The sequence below is a fragment of the Theobroma umbraticum genome, unplaced genomic scaffold, assembly GCF_002168275.2.
Source record: "Theobroma umbraticum cultivar Fairchild unplaced genomic scaffold, ASM216827v3 scaffold_146.0, whole genome shotgun sequence".
In the NCBI taxonomy this organism is placed as follows: Eukaryota; Viridiplantae; Streptophyta; class Magnoliopsida; order Malvales; family Malvaceae; genus Theobroma; species Theobroma umbraticum.
The window spans coordinates 7,705,014-7,724,023 of record NW_018397265.1 but is presented as its reverse complement, the minus strand read 5'-3'; the positions used below and the strand labels follow the sequence as shown (position 1 = coordinate 7,724,023).

Genomic DNA, 19,010 nt, shown 5'->3' with positions numbered 1-19,010 from the left:
GTCAAGGATTAGCTGGCTTGAAAGGCAACCAAAGAAACAATTTAAAGCTACAACCCATCAAGAACCCCATTAAGAAACCAAAGTCACCAGAGAAATTGCCTATGACGATAAGGAAAAGGTTCATAGCAAATGCTTGTTTAGAAGAAAAGCTTAGGAGAACAAAGTCAGAACAGATATCAAACAGTGGCTCATTACAAAGGCATGTATTTAGGAACAAGGTAATAAGATACAAGCTTTTGAATGAGGTCTCAAGTCAAAAAGGACTCCAATGCTTATATGAAAAAACGAATGTAGGTACAGAAATAGTTATGGTTTTGTTTTTTTGTGGAGAATTTTGTGATGGGATTCAACCTCAAGCTCAAATATGAAAATAATTAAAAAATTAAAAAATATAACGCAACAGAAAAATAAAACTAAATTTTAATAAAAAAAGCCACTAAATTCCACAAGATCAAGATATCAATGTTCACTCTTTATTTTATACGAAAAATTCATGATAAATAGGTTGCTCAATCTCCAAAATCAAAGTCACATCATATATCTAGGAAAACAATGATGCATTCTACTTATAAAACCTGGTTAACTTAATTATAATAATATTATGTAATATAAATTAAATCAATGTAATTTTATTACATTACAATATTATTAGATTACGATATAAAATGATATTATTTATTTGATCCTTTCTTAAATCATTGAGAATCTTTTTTTATATATATTTCATTAGTTTCTTTGTAAACATACAATTCTAAACGTAAGATTTTTTTTATTAACATGGTATGAGAGTAAAGTTATCATTTTTTTCTTTAAATTTTTGAAACATTGTCTCTTTCATAAAAAATCACAATGATTTAATTAGTTTATAATCTGTATAATCACAATAATTATGTCAAAAGATGAGACAAATGAGACACATTAAGACAGAAAATTCTATAATATTAAAAAATTTCATTACAACCATTGGAGATTTTACTTTGTTAAAATATATACAAGTATTTACAAGATTTTAACAGTGTAGTATGATAATAAATATATTTCTCTTTTAATATTTCAACATGTGAGCCTCACCTGCTGAATACTTAAAATACTAAAAAGTAGCCATTGATTGAGTTTCCCCTGGAGAAATATGTAATGTTTGTAAGTATACCTGGCCATTCTCGGAGAACATTAGCATACCATCCAGGTACTAGACCAGATGAACCAGGAATTATTTCACAGTGCATCTCGAGATCAACATGTGTGAATTGGTGGATTCCTCAGCCATCCCGAAGCCATTATCTGGTCCAACATTCAATCCTTCCATACTAATTATGAACTCTTAATTTTGCAAATGTCAGAGAACTTGCAGCTCAATATGCAGTTGCAATACCAGCTCTCGCATGAGGGCATTAAATAGGCTAACCATCTCCATATGCTCCAGGACATTTTCTTTACCGGCAAGAGCTGAAAATGCAAGGTTATCCTGCTTGAGCTTGACTGGCAGGTAATTTGCAACTTGCCAGGTTATTTTGAGTGGGTCTGAATATTTTGTTCTAGCCTACTGTTGGTCAGCTGGTATATCAATATGTGTTCAATGCTGTCCCAATGACTTGCAAGTAACTTTAAAAATTGCTTTATTATCTCTATAATGGGACAGACAGCTCTGGCTCTTTCTATCTGAAGAATATAATTATAGGTGGCATAGCACTGGAACTATATAGTTAAAATTTTACCACTCTACTTATGATGTGTCAAAGTCAATCCATACAACTCATGTTTCAATTGGTTTAATTTTCATATTCATTTTGGGTTTTAAAGCCTTGCAACACTCCATGAAGATTGAAAATATTATATTTTACATATTAAAAATTTAAAATCTCTTCTGTAAAAGTTACAAATTCAACATATTTTTCTGAACGCTAATGATATAACGGATGAGTTTGTAAAAATCGGCATTAGCGCCAACAGGATATGATATTAATGCTTAGTTAAGCCTTTGAAGCTCAATCATAATGTGTTAATTAAACATTTTACTGATAAAAAGAATTTTACGTCTGCTAAATTAAGAATATTTCAACAATATAAATATAATAAGATTTTCTTCAATTATCAATCTTACAGTTCTCTCTGGATTCAAAGCATTTCAAAATAGAATTTCTGAGCCAATGGCTTTAGATTCTAATAGCCAGAGAGCCTAGCTAGATACACCAGAAAGGCCAAGGCCAATCCGCGAGCCATAAAACAATTCGGACGAACATGCATGTCTGAGTTACTGCTGGATGCTAGGTTAGCTAGGTAAGCTTTGGTGTTTGTGCGATGACCGTTCGATGGAAAGCGATATTCACATGTGCAAATCAGGCTACAAATTTTATGATGAGAGGTGAGGCATCTTTCTTTGTCATGTGTACCTCCAATTCATACTATAAAAAATTTGAGGAGTTAGGTTAATTAGCTACCTGGGTTATGCATCTTTCTTTGTCATGTATACTTCCAATTCGTACCACAAAAAATTTGTGGAGCTAGGTTAATGAGCTACTTCGGTAATGCATCTTTCTTTGTCATGTGTACCTCCAATTCCTACCATACAAAATTTGTAGAGCTAGGTTAATTAGCTACTTCAGTTATTCAACTTTCTTTGTCATGTGTGCCTCCAATTTGTACCACAAAAAATTTGTGAGGCTAGGTTAATGAGCTACTTCAGTTATGCATCTTTCTTTGTCATGTGTACCTCCAATTCGTACCATAAAAAACTTGTGGAGTTGGGTTAATTAGCTACTTCGGTTATGCATCTTTTTCCCTTTTAATCTATATTATAGATATATAAAGATTTTGACCTATATTATCTATTCTCAAGACATATTCTTATAAATCATATCTTACGAATCTTATTACTTGAACTTGAAAGCTATAAAATGAAATTCCAAATTCTAATTGTTGGAACGATCTCTTGAATACAAAAATAAATTAATATACATATGTTCAAGATATATTATAAAGCCGTCATATCTTTATATATTTAATATACTTTTTTATATTAATATATCTATCAATTTTAATAATTTACTATTAACACTATTCAATATCATCAATTTTCAATACATCTCTTCACACCACAAGAAATTTGACATTTAATATCAAAATTTTTAATGGAAGGCTGCAAGGTGCTGTGTTACAGAAGTATTTGCAACAATTGTTGGTTGTATTTTTGTTGCAAAGAAACATGTTGCAGCATTATTAAAGTTACTAAACGTAAACTTTTTTTATTTTTTATTTTTGCATTAAAAACTGATATGAATTTCTGATTCACCTGGTGGCTTTCAACTGATTTTTTGAGTTTTGGAGCGTAACTTATCTTGGAATGTACGTGGCCTAACATGGTTCACAAAGCCATCCTTTCTAATAGAGTGGACATGCTTTTGATCCAGGAAATCAAACTTACGGGGATGTTAAGAAGAGATTTATTGGGAGGTTATGGCAGAACGACAATTTGGATTGGGTTTTTATCCCTTCTGATGGCAAATCCAGGGGTATTCTTTCACTTTGGGATAAGTCATATCTTTTCACAGAAATATGTTGTTATTAGAGAGATTACGCCTATTTGTGATATGAGGCTCGTTGAAAACTTTGACTGTGTTATTATCAATCTGTTTGCCTCATGCAACGTTGCAAGAAAGTGTTCTTTGTGGGAGGATATTCTATCACTTCGTTCTGATTTCCCTATGAACTGGTGTTGTGCAGGTGATTTTAATACTGTCAGAAGTATAGAGGAGAGAAAAGGATGTAGTCAATCTAGCATTGACATTTCAGACTTCAACGACTTCATCGACAGTTGCGAACTAACGGAGTTGATGCCAAACGCAAACGTGGTGATAGGTTTCCACTATCTTTGGAGTGGTTTCTTCAATTCCAAAATCTCAGTCAAAAGGTCTGAAAAGATCTCTGTGGGATTCTTGCCCGATTCTCCTCACATCTGACTTCATGGACTAGGGGCCACGACCATTCATGTTTTTTGACTGTTGGCTATCAATAGGGGGCTTTTATGAAACGGTTGTTGAAAATTGGAATTCAACAGTTCTTATGGTAGCGCTGGTCATTGTCTTAAGGTTAAATTGAACAAACGTATATCACATCTGAAGCAGTGGAATAAGCCTACCTTTGCCAACATTGACACCACCATATAGCTGATCTTGAAAATACAATTGGGGAGCTGGACAAAATAGGCAACTCAAGGAATCCTTTGATTGACGAATGCCAAGATAAAAAAGCAGCAACACGTAAGCTCTGGACAGCCCATCATCGAAGAGAATCTATCAAGCTCCAAAAGTCCCGCGTTTGATGGGTCAGAGATGGAGATAAGGACACCTTATTCTTTCAGTGGAAGGCCAAGACTTGATCAAGTCGCAGCCATTTGTCCGGTTTGTTGGTTAGTGGTTCTTGGACCTCTAATCCAAGAGAGGTACGCCAAGTCACTCTTAATTATTTTAAAAATCTTTTTCATGGTGACTATTGGCCTTGCCTAGCTTTCTAGGTTTTACCTTCTAAGAAACTTAGCTGAGAAGACGTAACTTTCCTTGAATCTCCTGTTACAATGGATGAGGTGAAAGCTACAGTTTAGGAGTGCGATGGCTCCATGGCCCTCGAACCAGACGGCTTTTAAGCCCAATTTTTTCAAACGTTTTTGGAATCCTGTAAGGACAGACATCTTCTACTTTATTTCTAAATTTATGTTCACTGGTAACTTGGAAAAAGGCCTCAACTGCCCCTTTATTGCTCTCATCCCTAAAGCGAAAAATCCCACATCCCTGAAGGATTACAGGCTGATTAGTCTTGCGAATTCATTCTACAATATTCTGGCCAAGCTTCTTGCTAATCAACTCAAAAAAGTCATTTTCACAATGATTAGTGATACCCAATCAACATTCAACAGTGGCTATCAAATTATGGATAGATTCTGTTGGCAATTGAAATTATTCACATAACAAAGAAGGTATCATTATCAAACTTGACTTTGAGAAGGCATTTGATTGCGTTGATAGGGATTTTGTTCTACGTGTCTTGGAGGCCATGTGTTCTAGCTTCAGATGGAGAAGGTGGATCAATAAGTGCGTTTCGACAGTGCAAGTCTCAACCCTTTTTAATGGGTTGACCACATCAGAATTTTTAATGAAAAGAAGACTCTATCACCGCAATCTTTGTTCACCATTCTTTTTCATTATGGCTGTTGAAGTGTTGTACTTTTTTTTGCACTTGAGCATTTGGTTTATTGGTTGGTGTATTATCTCCTTACTTAAAGAGTAAGGTTTGAATCCCTTCTCTCTTAATTCTAAAAAAAAAGTGTTACACTTTTTTTCTAAGAGCTGAATTTTTATGATTTGGCATCTTTATAATGGCATCTCACTTTTGGCATCTAACTTTTCTTATCTCCCATTTTCAGTTCACAGATGATACCATCATCCTCATAGCATCGGACTTGCACTACACCACTACCTTGAGACATATTCTTCACTACTTCGAGGTCACATTAAGATTGAAAATCAACTTTTGTAAACTGTGTGCCCATCTTGTGAGCATTTCTGACTCTCTAAGTAATGACATTGCTACCATTCTCCATTGTCTAATAAGCTTCATCCCTTTTCCCTACCTCAGCATGCCACTAAGAGTCAACCCAAGGAGGGCCTACACTTGGAATCCGGTGATTGATAAAGTTAAATAGAGACTTGCTTTATGGCACCGTAAATGCTTGTCTTTTGGTGAACGTCTCTTTTTCATTAACTCCGCTCTCAACTTTCTCTTGCTTTATTACTTTTCTATCTTCTAAGCTCTAAAATGTGTTATTTGAAAGCTTGAACAGCTTAAGAGAGATTTTCTTTAAGGTAGTGAAGTGGAGTGTCAGAAAATGGAAAAAGCAAATAAGCACGGTTTGCAAGCATAAGCAATTTGGGGGTATTGGCATTTTTAATTTATGTCATAAAAACTTAGCACTTTTGAGAAAATGGTGGTGGCATTATGGCATCGACGAAAGTGCACTATGATGTCATTTGATTTTGGACAATTATGGTGACAATCAAATTTAGTGGATTCTCTTCTTGGTACGTCTCGACAAGATTTTTTACAAGTTTGGAGGTGCATAACACAGCTCCCTTCCAATGACAAAATGCGAGGCTTGGTTGGTTCTTTTGCATGTCATTGGATAGTTGGTAATGGAGCCACTATCTTCTTTTGGTTGGATTGATGGTTACTTGATGAGGAATCCCTTTATCAAAAATATCCTCACCTATTCTTATTGGTCAATGATAAGGAAACTTGAGTCTATGATGTTTGGAACAACAATAATCGGTTGATCTTTTTTTGACGCATTCTTTATACTTAGGAGGTTGAATTCTTTAATGAGATTCTTGGCAGACTTTCTTGTGTTAAGCTTGTGGTGGATAAGGAGGACGAGCTTGTTTGGATTCATGATCTAGCAGGCAATTTCTCGGTGAAAAATTTTGCTCCGTAATGGACTCAGATCTTGATGATCGCAAAGTTTGATTCCACTCCATTTGGAAGCTTTCCAACCTTCCCTAGGTTCAATGCTTTTTATGGTTGGCGATTCACTACTCAATCCCCACAAAGAGTTTCTTAGCCTCTTGAGGCATCCATTTTTCATACGATTAAATCTTATGTGTATGGTGTAATGCTATGGAGGAATCATGCTCCCATATATAATTGTCTTGTTCTCCAATGAGGGGAAATCTCTTGGTTCTTGCCTGCCTTTATTTATTTATTTAAGCATGGGCAGGTTGTCCTTTTATAGGAGAAAAGCGCAAACGTTGGATGGTGGTATATGGATCAAACCTCTAGTCATTATGGCTTGCGCATAATAAGTCAGTTTTTTTCAACAAAATATGGCAGGTTAGTGAAATTCTATTCCTTATCAAAATGAGATCCTTGCAATAGAACCATATAAGTGAAGGGGATAATTTTATTGATGACATTGGTTAGTGGACATAACCCCATTTTTCAACTCTTAGGCGAGAGGCCCTTTCACTCCTGTTTTGGCATTTCATGGCATGCTCTATGCCCCAATTGTTAGGGAATTTAAATTCAACATTGATGGCTCAGTTAGGGGTAAACTGTGTTGGCTTAAACTTTTGTTGAAACTATGGTAATCCTCCATGCATTACGACCTTTATCATCTATCCCTATTCAATTGCAAAGGTCATTATTGAATCTGACTCTAAAGTTGCCATCTCATGGGTTAACAATATTATTCAAAGATCTTGAAAAACTATGATTAATATTGAATGAAATTGATTCACTTTTGAAAGAGGGGTTTTCGTTTGCACACATTTTAAGAAACGGTAATTCTTTTATGGACTCCTTGGCTAGGTTTGGGGTTGACAGGCATTCCATGTTTTCAACCATATGGTAATGCCTTTCTCACTCCCTTTGGTTTTTTCCCGCTGCAAAGCATGGCATAATTCTCTGGTTGAGGGTGTTGCCCATTTTGCTCTATCATGATGCTTTTTCACCTTTGTTGCTTTGCCTTTTTCTACATTACATTTTCTGTTGTGCTTCAGATATGTTCATTGCTGCTTTTGTGTTTTCTATTATGCACCACTTTTGTTCTGCTCTTCTTTACTCTATGTCTTATTCTATATTTTTGCTATGTGCCACTACTATGTTTCTGTTAGGCATTCAACTATGTTTCCTGTTGCACATTGTGTTCTCTGCTAAGCTACTTAAGTTCCTTCTTTACTTACAATTTATACTAGTTTTTTGTTGCTTCAGATGGGAGTTATGTCGTGTGCAACCCTTTTTGTCACCCTACTTGATATTTTTTTTGTAATGTCTTTAATCATAATGTAAGTCATCAAGAGACTAAATCGTGTAAATTCTTATATCCTCATGGGTATGCTTGATTTTTTTCTTTCTTTATTCTATTGTTTGGATAAGATCTTGGGTAACTTTTTTTAAGATAATTTGATAATTTTCACAATAAATTGGTATCAGAGTTTCAAGGTTTTGAGTTAATCTAAATCTTGCTATGGAAACTTTGTCAACCAAGTATGAGATTGAAAAGTTAAAGAAATGATTTCAATTTGTAGTATGTTAAAATGTGAGCATTTCTAATGCAACAAGGACTGTTGAAGGCATTAGAGGGTCAATATCATTTTTTCTCGAATTTATATGATGGTGAGAAAGATGTTTTTATCGAGAAAGTATTTAGTGTTATTCTCTTAGTTTGTCTGATGAGGAGCTAAGAGAAGTCACAGATGAAGAATTTGCTGTTGCAGTGTAGCTTAAACTCAAAAATATTTATATGATCAAATCTCTGATGAATCGGCTTTATATAAAGCAACGATTGTATAATTTCAAGATGTGTGAAGGTACATTAGTTAATACTCACATTGATAAATTTAATAGAGTTATTATTGATTTAAAGAATATCGATGTTAAAATTGATAATGAAGACCTAGTCTTTATTCTTCTATGCTCTTTCCTTCATTGTATGATAGTTTTATGGATACTATGCTATGTGGCCAAGAGACATACAATTTTGAGGTTGTTAGGGAATTTTTAAATTCCAAGTGATTGAAGAAGAAAGTTGATGGTACCTGAAGTGAGAATCAATTAGAAGGCCTAATTGTGAATAAAGGAAAAAAATAAAAAGAAAGGCTTAGACAAAAAATGTAAATTTAGAGCAAAATGGAAGATTTGTTGGAATTGTGGTAAGAAAGGGTACTTCTAACAATATTGTACCAAATTCAAGGATGATGAAAAGATCAACAATTCAAAGAGTTCTATAAATGTGATTGAAGATGACTTTGATCCTTTTGAGGAAGCTAATAATGCTCTTGTAATTAACAACGGTAACTTGATGGTTATATGAATCTTGGATTCAGCTTGTTGCTTCCACATATATTTCAAGTGTGATTAGTTTACAACTTATCAATTTATTGATATGGGCACTGTACAATTAAAAGATGATTTATCTCTTTCTCAATTGTTAGGATTGGCATAATATGAATCAAGATGTTTGATGGTATGGTAAGGACACTTGAGGTGATATGAAAAAATTTTTGATACCTTGAGTTTGTTAGATTAGAAGGGATAGAAATGAGGTGTCCAAAATGGTGTCTTGAAGGTATCTAAAAGAGCTTTAACTATCATGACAAGTAAGTTATCCAGTGACCTTTATTGTCAAGTGGAAAACATGGTCATTAGAATTGTGTCCGTAGTCTCACCAATGATCTTGATGATGATTCTACATGTTTTTGGCATATGAGATTAGGTCCTATAAACAAGAAAAGGAAAAAAAATCAAATGAGCGAGATTTATTGTTGTAGACACCTTATTCGTTGGAGATTATCTTAATAATAAAAATAAATAAAATAAAATTAAAAAAATAATAAAAATAAGAAAGACAATAAAATAAAAAAATCTGAAATAAAAAAGAGAAGAGATAATAATAAGAAATTTTCTAAATGAACATCCAAACAGATTAAGGAAAACTAATCCTGATCTAGCAATTTTTGAAATTAAATTTTTAAAAAGGAAGAAAATCCTAATCTAAGATCAACACAAAAATGGGTATAAATATCCATTCATCAGCTTAGAGAGAAAGGGAAAGAAGGAAGAGAAAAAGATAGATAGATCATTAGGGAGAGCTTTTTTTTATAGTCTTTGAGTTTTTTGAGTTTTGAAATTTTAAAATTAGATCTAGAGAAATTTAGTTTGATTTTGAAGAAACGGTTTTGATTAAATGGTAGATCAGCCTGAAAAGAGTTCAAGGAAAGTTTGAGACAATTCTATCACTGGCAAATGACTGTTGGTGGCAAAGGTAATGTCATTCGATGATCAGATTCTGAAAAAATTTGGAAGAGAAGATTTTTAGAGAGAGAAAGTGGAAGTGAAAATTCAAAAAGAAGGGTTTTGTCCATTTATATACTAAGGCAAAACAACATTGTATTGGATGAGCATAAGCATAGAGTAAAACGACATAGATTTGCTATTACCAAAAACAACATCATATTGATATTGAGAGGTGGACTATTGAAGGCCAGCTTTCACTAGGCTCATTTCTTTTAGTCATTAGCCTACTTACCAAGTATTGGTTTGATATTTTGTATTATTTTTATTGGTTTATATATTTTTTCTTGTTTTATTATTTTACTTTTAGTATTGAAGATGCAAAGGAAAATATAATAAAAATAAAAAATAAAGATTTTAGATCATAATTATTTTAGGCTGAAATTCATCTAGTCGTGATTGTTTATAATAAAAATAAATAAATGAGAAAGAAAAAATTAGGCTAAAACTATTTATAATAAAATTCTTATATATTATTTTCACAAAAAAATACGTGGTTATAAAAATTAGTAATATGATCTAATAGTTTTAAATTATAAAAATAAGTTTTAGTAAAATTTGTAATTATTTAAAATAAATCTTTTAAATGAAATTTTTAAGGAGAGTTACAAAGGGATAATTCTCCTTAAATATATTAGAGTAAAAATAATTATGGGATCTTACCATAAAAGTTGGAAGTAATCCTATAAATTATTTTTTATAAAAAATTTTATTTATAAATAATTATTATAACCAAAATCTTAAATAAAAAATTAAAATTTTGTAAAATATAAAGTTATAATAATTTGTTAGTAAATATATAAATGGAAATCCTCCGATAATAGAATTTCAAGAATATTATAAGGGTTGATTTTTTTTTGTGAAAAATTTTAGGTGAGAAAGTTTTCTTAAATTCTACCAAAGGATTGGAGAATTTAGCATAAATTTTAATATCAAAGGATTTTTATAAAAATATGTTTGAAATAAACATATATAATAAGCTTGATATAAATAAATAAACAAACATAATAAGCAAATAAATAAAAATTTTTGATGATGAAATTTTAAAAATATTATAAGAGATAATTTTCTTGAAAATTTCTAAATGAGAAAGTTTTGTTAAATTCTACAAAAAGGGTTGGAGAATTTAGAAAAAAATTTCAATATTAAAAGGTTTTTGTTTATTTCAAAATAATAATAAAATAAAGGAATAATTAAAGGAAATAAAGTAGAATATCAACATAAAGTTTAAGGCTAAAAGGTAACATAGAACTAATTAGATACTATTTTGAATTGGCACTGTGAAGGTGCTAATACTTTCTTCACACGTAATTGTAGTTTCGAATCTAACTTATTTCATGGACTGGAATCTATCTTTTTAAATAAACTTAAGTTAAGCTTAACAATTCATTAAAAGGTATAGATTCATTTAAATGACCAATCACACCTAAATAAAAAATATCGATGGTGATTCTTCTTTCACATCAAACGTTTTGAGTTTACGAGCTCACTTGTTATGACAATTATGTAGTTAAAAGATTGGGAAGTTAGATTTCTGTGAGCATTGCACTTATGGCAAATAACATAGAGTGAAATTTAGCACTACAACTCATTGAACCAAGAGTACAATAGACTACATCCATTCAAATTTATGAGGTCTTTCTCCTGTAGCATCAAAAGGTAAATCATTATACATGTGGACTTTTATTAATATTTTTTCAAAGAAGGTGTGGACGTATTTTTTGAAAACTAAAAGTGAGGTGTTTACCACCTTTTTGCATTGGAAGGCATTGATCGAAAAGTAAACTGGGAAAAGGATTGAGAGCATTCAAATGGATAATGGTTTGGAAATTTGCAACGGTGACATTGATTTGTTTTACTAAAAATAAAGAATCGCTAGACATCACATTATCGTCAAAACACCACAACAAAATGGTGTTCTAAAGCAAATGAACAGAACATTTTTGGACAGAATAAGATGCATGCTCTATAATGTTGGCCTACCTTGAGTATTCTAAACAGAAGCTATCAACATGGCTTACTACTTGGTAAATTGGTCTCCATTAACTATAATTGAATTTAAGACTTTTAAGGAAATTTGGTCTGGTAAGCCCCACTGATTACTTTATATTAAGAATATTTGGTTGTACTATTTATACTCATGTGAGTGATTGTAAACTTGAGCTGAGGGTGACAGAGTGCATATTTCTAAGCTATGCATATGGGGTGAATGGTTATCGGTTGTGGTGTCTTGATTGTAAGTCCCTCAAGTTTATAGTGAGTCAAGATGTTACCTTTGACGAGTTTGCATTACTTTGTGAGTTAAAGTCTAGAATTGGAATCACATCAAAGCAAGAAGTTAGCGAGCAGGTGGAGCTTGAAATCAATGCTCTTGAGACAATGCAAAATGGTAATGAAATCCAAAATGAATTACAAGAGATACAAGAATCGGTATCTCATATACAACAACGAAGCATTACTTGTATCAATGATGATTTCGATTCTTATGTTTTATCTGTGGAAGTAGAGATTAAAGAGCTTTACTCTTATCATGAGGTGATTACATGTGCCAAGTATTTTAAAGAGATAGAGTTTCTACATTGGGATCAAACATGGGAGCTTGTGAAATCACCTAAAAATACTATTGATGTTGGCTTAGTGTGTGAAAGAGGTGCAAACACTTGTTGTAATGTGGTTGACTTTTCCAATTCAAATTTGCTGGTAATCTAGATAGTCGAATATCTCAAATGTGGTATGTGTCCATTCTCTCAGGGTTTACAATTAGTTGGAAAATAGTTCTTTAATCAATAGTAGCTTTGTCTACAACTGAAGTTAAATATATGACTGTGACCAAAGCAGTGAAAGAGGCTTTATGGCTTTCGAGGCTTAGTTAGTGATCTTGGTTTTGGACAAGCAAATGCACTTGCGTTTTGTGATAGTCAAAATGCCATACACTTGATTCATTTTCTTTTTGCCCGACCAAAAAAAAAGGATTTCATTTCATTAAAACACTACATAAAGCAATGGGATGGCAAAAAGCCTACTTACCCAAAATCATCAAGCAAGCAAGAAATAGCTAAGTTACATAATGAGTTGGCATTAGCATGAAAAAAGCAGGCTATAAATAACCCACATACAAGGCTAAGCAATGAATTAAAGATTTAAAACATCATAAATCATTAAAATAGAGTGATAAAACAACAACAACATTGAAAATATATACTTGACTAAAAATCAAATGTTTCATGAGAAAAACAAACACATCCAAATCAAGTTAACTTCATTCGAGAGGTTGTTTCTAGATGTGAGATTCTAGTGAAAAAAAATAGTTACACTTGAAAATCCAACAAATAAGTTAGTTTTTGGAATGAAGTTCAAGCATTACTTAGACTTAATTGATGTTTATAGTGCTTAAGGCCCTTTGGGGTATTGGTGGTGATGATAGAGATTGGTTCATAAGGTAACGCTTGGTAAATTCAAGCCTAAGGTAGAGATTTGTTATAATAGTCTTGTATTGTGGTTTGATTAGGATAGTCTAATTCTAGTTAAACTTGTATACCTTGTTGAGCAAGTTTTTAAATCTAGCTAGACTAGGATGGCATATCCTAATTGTGTTAGATAAGATTATTGTACTTGGACTTATAAAATGATCCGATGGGGTTAAAGAATAAAGAAAGCCTAGATTTAGATAGAGTGATTTGGGTGTATGCGGATTGTTAGGATTAAGATACGATTATTGTACTTGGAGTTATAAACTGATCCTATGGGGTTAAAGAATAAAGAAAGCCTAGATTTAGATAGAGTGATTTAGGTGTATGTGGATTGTGAGTTTAAGACTATTCTTGTAATCTCTTAATTTTTCTCTTAATGGATTATTTTTTGTTGTTGTGCTTGAGAACGTAGGTCATCAAAAATCCAAACTAATCGGTGTTTATAGTGCTTAAGGCCCTTTAGGGCATTGGTGGTGATGACAGAGATTTGTTCATAAGGGGGCACTTGGTGAATTCAAGCCTAAGGTGTAGATTTGTTATGATAGTCTTGAATTGTGGTTTGACTAGGATAGTTTAATTCTAGTTAAACATATATACCTCATTGAGCAAGTCTTTAAATCTAGCTAGACTAGAATAGCATATTCTAATTTTATTAAGATAAGATTATTGTACTTGGTCTTATAAAATGATCCTATGGGGTTAAAGAATAAGGAAAGCCTATATTTAGAGAGAGTGATTTGGATATAAGTAGATTGTAAGTTTAAGACTGTTTTTATAATCTCTTGATTTTTCTCTTAATGAATCTTTCTTTGTTGTTGTGTCCGAGGACGTAGGTCATAAAAAAACCAAACTACTTAAATTTTTGTATTCTTGTGGATGTGTTTGATTTCTTTTTCTCTTTATTCTATTGATTGAGTAAAATCTTGGATAACTCTTTTGAGATAATTTAACAATTGTCACAACATGGTTCTAGTGGGATGATTTTGTCATGTCCCTTGTGTTTTTCTCTTCTAGTGTTGTGGAACATTGCTTGAATGAATCTTGAGTTGTTTGTTGATTTTATTGCAATTAGACTGGCTTGCTTTTTTTTTTAATACATAGGTCAAGCGAAGAAGAGAATTTTATATCTTTTCTCATACAATCTTGCACCACAACCACTTTTCAAGGTAAATTTTTTTTTTTTTGTAAATATTTCATTTAATAAAAATATCTCATATATGCTTCCAAAAAAAAGGAAAAAAAGAATATGGGTAGGAGAGGCATGATGTTCCCTTCAAAAATCAAGCCTAGTTAGTTGAATTATTTGGAGTTTTGGGAACATCTCCATAATTAAAATAAAAAAAATTTAATTTGAAAATGTTTAACTCAAATTTTAATTTGCAATAATAAAAAAGAACACATGAAAAAGAAAAAAAAAAGAGATAAATGTTCTGCTTTTTCTTTCATTTTTATGATGTTCGCTATCTGCATAGCTAAATACTTATAACACTGATTGTAAATTTGCTTTGTTTATTGTCCAACAAATCCACCTATTCCAACTCTATTTCTCATAACACCTCAACCATCGAAGCCAGTTGCCTTTTTCACAAAAGTTGGCAGACAAAATGCAGCTGAGTGTACCTGAAAAATGGAATTTAATAAATATTAAGCTTTAAATAGAGAAATCTAATATGCCTTTTTTTTTAGATTTAATTTTCAAAAGAATTCGCTTAACGGGTGTATATAAACACTTGTTAAGATTAGGGTATTATAAGATGTGTCATAATAATATTGACCAGAGATAATTCATAAAGTTTAAAATCGAAATTATTTATTATCGAGATATATGAATTTATCAATAAAAAATACACCTCAGAGATTTTACAATAAATGTGGATCATTTACCTCTGAGTTGTAGAATTGCAAAGGTCCTTTGGCTACACCCGAAATTTGGTCGGGATCAATGGGGTTGACAGGCTTTTTGAAATCAACATATGGCCCTTCGGTTGAGCAAAGCAAGAAACCAATCACTCCACTGTAATAAGATTGTCTTTGGTTAGACAAGAATCATAGGTTTTTATTACACACAAAAGGCAGACATTTTCCATCATACACGGATGCCTTGATTTTTTCTATATGTTTCATGCTTGCGAGTTACATATTTTTCAACCTGTCTTGTCTCCAAATCTGAGGATCAGCATTATGATTGGTCCTCTCTTGCTACAGAGAAATCTAGATTTTTATATTTAAATTATCAAGAACTGTCTCTTGATTAAGATGCCATCAATTTTTTCTGATTAAAAATTGTTAAATTCTCTGTTTCATATGTAATATCTTATATACTATGTTGTTTAGCAAATTAATTAAAACCAAGGAAACAATAGGAAATAAAGAAGTTGAGAAGAGGGGGCATGCATGCCTTGGATATGTAGGAACAACAGTCCATGCATAGCTGATAGATCCTCTGAAAATGTTGCGAAAACTTGAAATGAGTTCTTCAATGTTGAATGGCTGATACCAAAGGCTTTCTGCCTGAATGCACATGACTCCACCTGGACGAAGAGATCTTGCTGCCAACTCAAAGAATGGACTGTCAAAAAGCTCATGTTCAGGTCCTGCAGTATCATATAACCCTCCCAATTGTCATTTATTTTAGATGAAAGCTACATAAAATATATATATTATGAAAATAATTACAAAAATCTATCTATCATACACATTTAAAAAAAAAAAACAAATCACTTAAACAGATGAATTAACAAAATCAACGTATATCACGTAAAAACGTTCTTTATGTTACATTTTAATACCCGAAAGGAATAACACTCATCTATTTAAAAAGGATGAACAAATATACCCATGTGTATATGTATATTTATATGTATGTTGTTATAAATTAAGATAGAAGAAAAAATAATAAAAAAATGAAAAATAGTTAGAGAAATATATATACTTATCGGGTCAAATGCATCCACTATTATTACATCATAGGTAGCATTTGGAGCAGACTTCAAAAATGCAGTCCCTGCAAGCAAAATTTTTTGCTCAAAAGCATACATTAGGGAGAGATTAACAGAGGAAGAAGAAGAAGCATACCATCTTGAATGTGGAGTGTTACACGAGGGTCATCATATCCAATGGCAATATCAGGGAAGAACTCCTTGTACACCTTCAAAACCAAAACAAATGAAATGATAAATTATAACCAAAGGGGCAGCCAAGACCCTCTGGGGTGTTTCAGTGTTTGTTAACAAAATCCCAAAGGAAAATTAAAAAGAATGGAAGTGACTTTAATGAAAATCGTACTCACATCAATCAGCATTGTGTCTATCTCGCATATATCAATCTGCTCGACAGAAATGTGGCGAGAGATTTCCCTGAGGATGCCACCATCTCCTCCACCAATCAGCAACACCTGAAATGGGAAGGAAAAGACATTTACCAAACCTTTCCAATTGATCAATTCACTTACGGAATTAATAGTTCATGAAATGCATAAAAGAATAGGCATGTGATTTAATGAAACCTTGCTGGGGTCTGCAATGGAGCAAAGTGGGAGGTGAGTCATCATTTCTTGATATGAACATTCATCCTTCTCGGTGAGTTGGAGAGCCCCGTCCAACACAAAAACCTTGCCATATCCTGATGACTGCGAATCATGCGCAAACCAATGAGGGACAAAATAAGTTTCAGGAAGAATCAGCTATTTCCATCATGAGTTTAATCAATGTAATTCTGACCCTGACAAAAGCCAATATATGTATATATATATTTTATATGAATGTATACCTGAAACACCATCATGCTTTGGTACTTTGACTTCCCTTCAAATAGAACTTTTTCAACCTTTAGGAAGTGCGCTTGTCCTTCAAGAAACATCAAGAAGCTGATTAATATCCGACAATATCAGTGGAAATAGAAATTCTCAAATCTCTAATTTGACAATAAAATTTCGAAAACTTTTTACAAGTTAAGTATGATTAGGGCAGCTTTGCTTAAATCTGAATTCGGATGGAGTGCTTTTACGTGGCTCTCATTGTTTCATTTTATGATTGACAATGAGCTATAGCTAGTGATTTTGAGTTCTGAAATGCAAAACCCAATAAGCCATATCTAAAGCCGAAAACAAATATGGATTAACAGCAACCAATTATTCAAAAACATTAATTATTACAGAATCTGAACCACAAAATCATAAAAACATAGCACTTAGCACGTATGTTGCTGTGACAACCATTACTGATTAATTAATTTGTATCAAAGGAAGGATCTGTAACTCTTTAAGTAAAGCTAGTGAGATTTTATTTGGCTACTCTCGAGATGAAAGAGAATAAATGTTGGAACAGGTTTACAAGGTGAAATCAATTTCTCTTGTGTAACTTTTTTAGTCTAAATCACGTCATAAGTTATTAGCATTAATTGATTTGGACTTGGATTTAATAATTGTACTCAAGTCAGATGTGGGATAAGCTATCATAATATATATATATATATATATATAAAACAAACCTGGTAAAACAGTGATCTTATAATAACGTATACTAAGTGTTCAAAATCATCCTTCATGCCAAATTAATAGACTCATCGATGCCTATACATCTAGCTTCTTTTGTCGTTATGGGAAGAGATCACTGCACACAAGATTATTTGCTGCACCTCAGCAATGGAATCTCTGATTAAAATGGGAAAAGGGTTAAGCATGAGGTTTTTTCAGGTTGATTTTAAACAATATTTGCAAAAAGATAATATGCAGCCAAACATAAAATTGAACAAGGCATAAGACTTTCCATGAGAATGAATCTATATGCTATACACAACATCAGATAAAGAAAAACAAAAATGGAAAAAGAAGAAGAAGAAAGACAGATATAGGGTAAGGCATGCAATTGATGGAATACGAAAAGGGCAAAACAAACCTGATTTTAATGTTTTCTATGAGCCAATGTAAAAGAACAAAATTGAAGTTAACTAAGAAGTACGTTTCCTAATGCACTCACCAGGCCACATCGGGCAATTCTCAGCAAACCATCCATTGATACTGGGAAATTGCAAAAGGTTGCCAGCTTCCTTAACATTGTCCTGCATTTCAACACTGACAGGCAAACAAGCAGATTCATCAGTCTCATCATTACTATTGCTCGTGGTGGTGACAATCTTTCTCGGGGTGTTAACGTGAACATTTGCACCAGAAACAATGTTCCTGATATCTGCCATGGGAGGGGGGTTAATTTCTCCTCTTCTTCTGACAAGAGATAAAAAATTAAATTTCTTTTGCTGCTTTAGAGTTTGCCATTGAATGAGAATCATAGGTGGCTTTTTATAAGCTGTTTGAGCACGCTTGTGGGTTTTATCTTTAGACGGAAATAACACACCTGGCCGTATGCGATTCCTCTATCTGCTTTGCTGGTAAGATCATCATAAATGTTTCATAAATGTGTGCCTTAAAATTGAAATCTGAGTATAATTATCATAAGGAGAAAATTAACCTATTTCTGTATGGCACTATTAAATTTAATTAAAAGTTTCAAGGAAGGCAATTAATAGACACCCATCTTGGAGATTAATTACTTAGACAACTTGGAGTTTTGGTTTTTCCTATTAATTACCATCTATCTGTCCATATAACTAGCAGTAACCAATCATTGATCTTCTTAGTTAAAAGGGATCATAATTCATCATAAGACTCCATCATATATATATATATATATATATATATATATATAT

At 32.5% G+C, this 19,010-nt stretch overlaps 1 protein-coding gene across 1 annotated transcript; it reads right to left on the bottom strand.

Annotated features, from left to right (window-relative positions):
* Window positions 1-14,743: 14,743 nt before the first annotated feature.
* Window positions 14,744-18,500, bottom strand: LOC110422669 (spermidine synthase 2-like). The gene is made up of 9 exons (XM_021436673.1): window positions 18,284-18,500; window positions 17,076-17,152; window positions 16,813-16,935; window positions 16,597-16,701; window positions 16,383-16,455; window positions 16,240-16,311; window positions 15,706-15,901; window positions 15,192-15,321; window positions 14,744-14,927 (listed from the first exon to the last, which is right to left on the bottom strand). Exons 1-9 carry the CDS (start codon window positions 18,498-18,500, stop codon window positions 14,865-14,867), a joined length of 1,056 nt encoding a protein of 351 aa, XP_021292348.1. The 3' UTR covers window positions 14,744-14,864.
* Between the last annotated feature and the right edge of the window lie 510 nt (window positions 18,501-19,010).